This window comes from Nicotiana sylvestris, chromosome 1 (genome assembly GCF_000393655.2).
Source record: "Nicotiana sylvestris chromosome 1, ASM39365v2, whole genome shotgun sequence".
Lineage (NCBI taxonomy): Eukaryota > Viridiplantae > Streptophyta > Magnoliopsida > Solanales > Solanaceae > Nicotiana > Nicotiana sylvestris.
In genome coordinates this window covers 71020151-71028705 of record NC_091057.1, presented here as the reverse complement: position 1 = coordinate 71028705, position 8555 = coordinate 71020151, and the positions used below count along the sequence as shown (strand labels likewise).

Sequence of the window (8555 nt, the reverse complement as noted above, 5' to 3'; positions counted from 1 at the left end):
ACACGACGTTGCTCAACTGATTATGTAAGCAAAAGAGCTACTAAAATAAGACTAATTATTTAAAACAAAACTATATTATTATTATTTATTTTTTTCGAGATTAAAATAGCTACAAAACATTAATAAAACTATTTTTGTAATTTTCGTTTTTTAATATAAAGATAAAATATAAAGTAATATTTTTTGTATTTTTCAAAATTAAAATGACTATAAAACATTAATAGAACTATATTTTTTTGGTAATTTTCGAAATTATATAAAGTACAAAAATAAAGTACAATTTTTTGTATTTTTTCAAGTTTATGAGAAATACATAAACTAAAAATTTGTATATATATTTTTGTAATTTTTCTTTTTTGCAACGAAATAAAGTAAAAATAGTTAAAATGGCTAAAATAGCTATATTAGACCCAAATTAAATATTTACGCTAAAAATGTGAAAATTCTCGGGGAGGGTCAAAAATCACGTGTCTACAGTACCATTAATTTAGAAAGCAGGAATAGGAGGAGTAATACGTGACTCCAATGGCAATTGGATCGTAGGTTTTGCAGGGAATTTGGACAATGCCAATATTGTTCAAACAAAACTAAAAGCTCTATTCTACGGACTAGAACTGGCAAACGCATATCATTTGGTTCCACTGGAAATCAACATCGATGCAACAGAGGTAATCATGATGTTAAAACGAGACAACCTCCTTTATACTAACTTAATTCATGACTGTAGGCACCTCCTGGACAAGCTGCATAGTCCTACTATTATGCACACCTACAAAGAGGGAAACGAGGTGGCTGATGGCTTAGCAAAAGCGGGGTGCAGCATGGACTCTACTACAACTGCAACCATTTTTGAACAACCACCGGATTTTGTCAAACTCTTTTTGCAAAGAGATCGAGCAGGGGCCAGTCGCCTAAGGAAGACAACATGGACACAACAACTATAATGGAACAACCAACGACAACTGGCTGCTTCCTCTAGCGATAACACAATGGCTAACAATGCGAATTTTAATAGCAGGAGTTCCTGTAATGATCAATCAAACATAAACTATAACCTAGATGCCATGACATCACCCTTTCTGTAGCAACTTTATTTATGTTATTTTAATGCAATTATCTTTCCAACAAAAAAAAATAAAAATAATGAAGCACTTGGTACGGAGGTGGCTGACCTTGAATATATGAATTAGATATTGTATTCCAGTACTTAAATTCTAAAAAATAAACCTTTGTCAAAGGTTCGTATGTGCAAAATACATTACCTTAATTCTCTTTTGTTTCGACAAGACATTTTCTTAATTAATATTCAAAACTACGACCCAATATTCAGTATAAGGAATATTGTTTCTTGTCATATAAATAATTATCTTGTATTGACCAACCTTTAATCTTATCTTTAATATTATCAAACTTATTTATTTCTGATGATTATATATGCTTGATCCAACTTTTAAGCAAAGAATTTTGGAACAAAGAAAATCCTTTTTTCTTACCCTTCTCGAAATGTCTATATATCTTTTGATCTTCTATTTTTACCCCTTTTAAAAAATATTCTTTTTTTATTTTATTTATTTTATCATTTTTAACTTTCTTATCCAGTGTGGATTAGTCGCGAATATAAGGGGAGAGTGCTTTGTTGCAATTAGAACCTTACACTTAGCTAATATAAAATGAAATTGCAACAATTAAACTGCAGCTTCACTCCCGAAAATATTTGCAGTTTCACTTTATTTCTTTTCATTTTTGATTTAATCATGTCTGTTTGGTTTCACGAAGAGGTTAGCTTTTAGTTCTCGAGTCTCCATTTACTTTAATTAATCTATTGTCACTAACATAAACGGCCAAGCAAAGGATCTTTTTCTCGATAGTTCTTAAAAGCTAAAGCAAAGCCAGCCTTGATCTTGATCAAAGGCTACTTTGCTTTGCACCAAACACTATATAGTGTGGAATTACTCGTTTAATTTATTGAAGAGATTTGTTTTTCTCATTTTTGTCATGAATTGTAAAACTGGTTGGTATAACGTGAGGGGGGGGGGTTGGGGGTGATAGAGGCTATATGGACACTATTTACACTCGAAATGTACCATATTTTATTGTTGTTTTAAATGCTAAATGATAACAAAATACTCTAATTGGTGTTCTTTTGCTTTGCATGGACTAATCCAAGTTAGGAAGAGACTATGGAGTATTTTGGAGTCAATAATGTGGATATAAGGACAATCAAGAAGAACCCAAACGAAAATAAGTAAGAAAGAGGCAAAGGGGGACTGGACAAGAGGCCACCGCGACCGCGGCTGGAACGCGGTAGGCCAAAAGATTGAGGCAGAATAGTTGCGATTCACCGCGGTCGCGCGACGTTCTGCCGCAGCCGCGGTCGACTGTGTAATCGCCCGAAAATTTTGGGACTAAAGTGTAAATCGGGGAAAACTTATCCTAACCCTTTATAAACTCAACAAACTCGCCCAAGCAAAGGTTAAGCTTGTTTTTAGACTAAATTGGAGGCAAGAACAAGTGTGAGAAGAGCAATCAACCATTAGAGTTTTTCAATCTTCTCTTTGTTATCTTTATTTGCACATTATGAATACTTTTGTAGTTTTATCTTGCTTTGCTATGAGTAGCTAAATATTTAGTCTAGGGTTTTGATGGAACCTATTGAAGGATGAACTTAGTGTTATGTTAATATAGTTTGCCCGGTTTAATCTCTATTTGTTCAACTACGTTCTTGTTGTAATTAATTGATAAGATCCTCAATTAGTTGTGCCTATTTAGTATGTATTACTCGGGAAAGAGTGCATATTTATGTAATTGTTGAACAACACCACTCCCAAAGTATATGAGGGATCAATAACCGAAGGTTTAAAGGCGGGATTAGGGATAACGAAGCCTTGGGTGCGATCTAAAGTGAGCTGTAGTAAAAGGCACCTAGCGTAACTCGAGAGAGTGCATCTAGTAAATTTTCGTGATTATTCGGGAGAGATTTACGGTAATAAGAGTGCTCATGATCGATAGAGATGATTAGACAAATCTATGCGAAACATAACAGGTTAGGATTCCAACAATAAGGGAAATCATAACCTTAGATCCTTCTCTTACTTGCTTACAAACCAGTCATAGTTAGCCGTTAGTTACTTGCTTTCATTCAGCTATAGTTACTAAAAACATCTCCAATTGTTATTTAAAATATCTGAAAAGTTGATTATGAAGAATTTAGTGAGTCTAACAAGAGTAATTGGTAGGTTAATTCCTTGTGGATTCGACTCTGGCTAAATACTTGGATTATATTTGCATCGACCGCTTTGTCCTTTTTATAAGGCATAGTAGGGCATGATCAAATTTTGGCGCCATTGCCAGGGACTTAACGGTGTTATCAATTATAGTTGAAAAAAATACAAAAATTCTTAGTGTAGTCAGTTTTCTTTATTTTCAATCGATACATTAAAATTTTAACGTTTGTTGACTTGGTTGTACAGGTGCATGCCTAAAAACTCATCGAGAACTGGTGAAGTATTTGAAACATTATCAAATCCCGAGAAAGTTATCAAGGCCTTGAATCGATCCAACCGAAAAAACAAACAACAACAATCAATTGAACAACTCAAACCAGACATGGGGGATAATGTGTTATACCCAGCTATGCCATTGGCACCAGTGGCACCTCTTGTGCCAGAGGATGCTCTATATGACTGGGCACAACCCATAATAGAGAACTTGGCCACATCGATTTTAATCCCGCAGGATACAGGCCGAGTCATTCCAAATCACGAACAACATGCTGCACTTGTTGCAAAACAAGGGACTATTTTCGGGGTCATACATTAAGGATCCGCAACAGCACTTGAAGAATTTTCTGTCAATCTGCAAAACTCAAAGGCAACCCAACATAACAATAAAGCTATTGTTGTTTCCATTCTCAGTGACAGGGGCTGCCCAGACTCACTCCCCATTAATTTCATAATGACTTGGGAGGAGTTAGTCAAACAATTTGTGAATAAGTTTCATCCACCCAATAAGACTGCTCAGCAAATTGATGAAATTTTGAGCTTCAAACAGAAATCAATGGAGACACTGCAAGAAATGTGGGAACAATTCAAAGGGATATTGGTTATATGTTTGCACCACGGTATTCCAGATCAGATGTTGGGGCAGCGGTTTTACATGGATTTAACAGATAGAGTGAAGGCTAATGTTGATACTTCAGTTGGTGGGGCATTCTTGAGCAAAATATGGAGAGAAAGCCAGAGCCTGCTTGACAAGATGGCACATAATCGGGGTGGACAACACTCTTACTGAAATATGGCCACATTAATGATACAGATGAGTATACTCACCAAAAAGGTGGAAGAGTCAGGGCAAAAGCAGCAGGTACACATTGTTGATACTACCAATGAGGGCTTATGCACATCTTGTATTAGTCAGCCAATTGGTAACCAGTGTAATACAGAAAGTGAGCATTATCATTACACTGAGGAATGAATTATGTGTCTAATTATGGGGGCCAAAGACAGGGTGGTCAGAATTGGGGCCAACAAAATCAGCCATACAGGCCAGTCCAGCCACAGCTCAACAATGGAAATAAGGGAGGTGTGCGACCTCACATTAATATGGAGCCTTACCAAAGGCCACAGGGATATAACAATCAAAATTAGTAGTAGGGTTATCATCCTCCTCAGCAGCAGCATGGTGGAAGACAGGAAGATAGATTTGCCAGACTCGAGGCAATGATGCAGCAGGTTATTGGGTCAAATGCAAAAATGAGTGAAAGGGTAGATGCACATGAGTCAGTTATAAAGAATATAAAAATGCAGATGTGCCAGATTTTGATGTCTTTGAATAATCGTCCTTATGGGACATTTCCTGCAGACACTCAAATAAATTCAAAAGATCAAGGCCCGAAGCAGCTGATGGTAGTGAGTCTACGTAATGGTAGAGCCTTAGACTTGGAGCAAGGCAGAGCTCGAGAAAACAGACAAGCTGCGACACTTGTACCAGTGCCTATTGAGTTAGATGATGCAATGAAGCTGACAGAGGTGACAGTATAGCCTGCCCAGGAAGAAACCAACACACAGATTGAGGCTGAGAAAGCAGCTGAGACAGTCTAGGAACCGGTAGTTGAGGTGGTGTCTGACAAAGAAAATACCCAAATCATTAGAAAGAAGAGACCTCCAGCACCATTCCTACAGAGGCTAGCCAAGTACCAGAAAGAGGAACAATACAAGAAATTCTTGGAGATGGTGAAACAAATCCAGGTAAATATTCTATTGATCGATGCATTGAAGGAGATGCCTGGTTATGCAAAAATGATGAAGGACTTGATGTCCTGAAAATTTGATTTTCAAGACTTGGCCACAGTGACTCTTACTCAGACCTGCAGTGCTGTTGTGACTAGACTAGTTGCTGAGAAGCTGTCTGACCCAGGGAGTTTCACAATTCCCTGCACCATTGGTAACTTTGCTTTTGCCAAAGCACTTTGTGACTTGGGGGATAGCATAAATCTTATGCTCTTGGTGATCTATAAAAGGTTTTCAATTGGAAGAGCTAGACCCACTTCTATGTTATTGCAGCTGGCTGACAGGACCGTGAAAAGACCCTCTGGTATCTTGGATGATGTTTTGATTCAGGTAGGGAAATTTGTGTTCCCTGCAGATTTTGTGATTCTAGATTGCAAGGTGGATGAAGAAATTCCCATAATTTTGGAAAGGCCATTCTTGGTCACAGGGAGAGATCTCATTGATTGTGAAACTGGGGAGCTCAAGATGAGGTTGAACGATGAGGAGATAACATTCAATGTGCAGAAATCTATGAGGCGACCAAGTGAATTCGCCAATTGTTCTCTTATTGATGCCGTGGATGTAATCGTAGAAGCAGATGATGAGATGTTGACTATGAGGACCCTCTTGCTGCATGTCTGGTGAATTTAGATGAGGTGAATCGGGAAGAATTGGCAGAATAGGTGCTGGCTTTAGAGGGCAGAGGGTTTTGGGATAGAACTCTTGAATTCGAGCCCCTGTACTTAGAAAAGAGAGAAACTCCTCCAGCCAAGCCATCCATAGAAGAACCACCAAAGCTGGAATTGAAGCCACTGCCCGCCCATCTCAGGTATGAGTTCCTAGGATCTAACTCTACATTACCTGTTATTATCTCATCTAGTTTGTTAGATGTGTAGGCACACCAACTTTTGCAGGTACTCAAGGAGTGCAAGACTGCCATTGGGTGAACCATGGCAGACATTAAGTGGATTAGCCCGGCACATTATATGCATAAAATTCTACTAGAAGAGGGACACAAACCTTCCAAGGAGCACCAAAGAAGGCTGAACCCCAACATGAAGGAAGTGGTGAAGAAAGAAGTAATTAAGTGGTTGGATGCGGGAATCATTTTCCCAATCTCTGATAGCAACTGGGTTAGCTCAGTGCAATGTGTTCCTAAGAAGGGTGGCATGACGGTGGTCAAAAATGATAACAATGAGCTGATCTCTACAAGAACCGTCACAGGCTGGAGAATTTGCATAGACTATAGAAAATTAAATATGGCCACTCGGAAAGACCACTTCCCACTTCCCTTCATTGATCAGATGCTCGGAAAATTGGTAGGGAGGTCCCACTTCTGTTTTCTGGATGGGTACTCAGGGTACAATCAAATCTCCATTGCACCAGAGAACAGAGAGAAGACCTCTTTCACATGCCCATATGGCATTTATGCTTTTCGGATTATGCCCTTTGGCCTATGCAATGCACCCGCTACATTCCAAAGGTGCATGATGGCCATATTTACTAACATAGTTGAAGACATAATGGAGGTGTTCATGGATAATTTCTCAGTTGTGGGAAACTCGTTAGATGAGTGCCTTATAAATCTGACCCGAGTATTGAAAAGATGTATTGAGACTAACCTAGTACTTAATTGGGAAAAGTGCCATTTCATGGTACAAGAGGGCATAGTCTTAGGGCACTGGGTATCAAGTAAGGGAATCGAGGTGGATCGTGCTAAAGTTGATGTGATAGCAAAGCTGTCACCCCCACCTCAGTCAAGGCAATCAGGAGCTTCCTCGGGCATGCCGGCTTCTACCGGAGATTCATAAAAGACTTCTCAAAAATTGCCAACCCTCTCTGTAAGTTGTTAGAAAAAGATCACCCTTTCTTATTTTTTGATGATTGTAGGGTAGCATTCGAGGAGTTGAAAAAGAGGCTAGTCACAACACCCATCATTGTTGCCCCCGACTGGGAGCAACCATTCGAACTCATGTGTGACGCCAGTGACTATGCAGTGGGGGCAATTCTGGGATAGCGGAAAGACAAGCTAATGCACCCAATTTACAATTCCAGTAGAACATTAAGTGGCGCCCAGCTGAACTACACTGTGACTGAAAAGGAGATGCTGGCTGTGATGTTTGCATTCGACAAGCTCAGATCATACCTGATTGGCTCTAAGGTAATTGTATATACTGATCATGCATCTCTCAAGTACTTGATTGAGAAGAAGGAGTCCAAACCGTGCCTAATTTGTTGGGTGCTATTACTGCAAGAGTTCGGCCTTGAGATTCGTGACTATAAAGGCACAGAAAACCAAGTCGCTGATCATTTATCATGACTTGAAGGAGCTGAAAACTCAGTTGAGGTTGAGGATATTCTGGAAACCTTTCCAAATGAGCAGCTACATGCTACAAGCCTTGAGGAAGTGCCATGGTATGCAGACTTTGCAAATTACCTGGCAAGCGGTATAGTTCCCTATGACCTTTCCTCTGTGCAAAAGAAAAAGTTTTATCGTGACTGCCGCATATATTACTGGGATGAAACTTATCTTTTTAGAATATGTGTTGACAATATGATCTGGAGGTGTCTCCCCGAGATAGAACAATCTTCTATTTTGCAGGCATATCATGCATCGGCATATGGCGGGCATTTTGGAAGAGTCAGGACGACAACAAAAGTGCTAGAAGCCGGGTTCTACTGGCCAACAGTGTTTAAGGATACACATCAATGGGTGAAGGGTTGTAATGAATATCAGCAAACTGGGAACATTTTCCGTCGCCATGAGATGCCCATGAACCCAATTCAAGAGGTTAAAGTGTTCGATGTTTGGGGGATAGACTTCATGGTCCCCTTCGTCATCTCATTTGGCAATGAGTACATACTTGTTGTTGTAGATTACGTGTCTAAATGGGTGGAAGCTGCAGCACTTCCCACCAATAATGCAAGAGTGGTGGTGGGATTTTTGAAGAAGAATATATTCACCTGTTTCAGGAATCCGAGAGCTATTATTAGTAATGGGGGCACTCACTTTTGCAATTGAGCCTTCGAGAAGTTGCTAGCAAAGTACGATGTGCACCACAAGGTGGAAACACCATATCATCCTCAGACCAGTGGACAGGCCGAAGTGTCTAATAGAGAGATAAAGAGTGTACTGACCAAGACTGTGAACGCCACAAGAACTGATTGGGCGAAAAAGCTAGATGATTCACTCTGGGCCTACAGAACTACTTTTAAAACACCAATTGGTATGTCACCATATAATTTGGTGTTCGGGAAGGCCTGTCACTTGCCAGTGGATCTAGAACA

General features: G+C 39.4%; 2 protein-coding genes across 2 annotated transcripts; both read left to right on the top strand.

Annotated features, from left to right (window-relative positions):
- The first annotated feature begins 4718 nt into the window (after positions 1-4718).
- Positions 4719-5912, top strand: LOC138871121 (uncharacterized). Its single transcript, XM_070148980.1, has 3 exons — positions 4719-5033; positions 5150-5246; positions 5338-5912. The coding sequence occupies exons 1-3, from the start codon at positions 4719-4721 to the stop codon at positions 5910-5912; spliced, it is 987 nt and encodes a 328-aa protein (XP_070005081.1).
- Positions 5913-6217: 305 nt separating this feature from the next.
- Positions 6218-8289, top strand: LOC138871117 (uncharacterized). Its single transcript, XM_070148974.1, has 3 exons — positions 6218-6586; positions 7285-7428; positions 7651-8289. The coding sequence occupies exons 1-3, from the start codon at positions 6218-6220 to the stop codon at positions 8287-8289; spliced, it is 1152 nt and encodes a 383-aa protein (XP_070005075.1).
- The last annotated feature ends 266 nt before the right edge of the window (positions 8290-8555 follow it).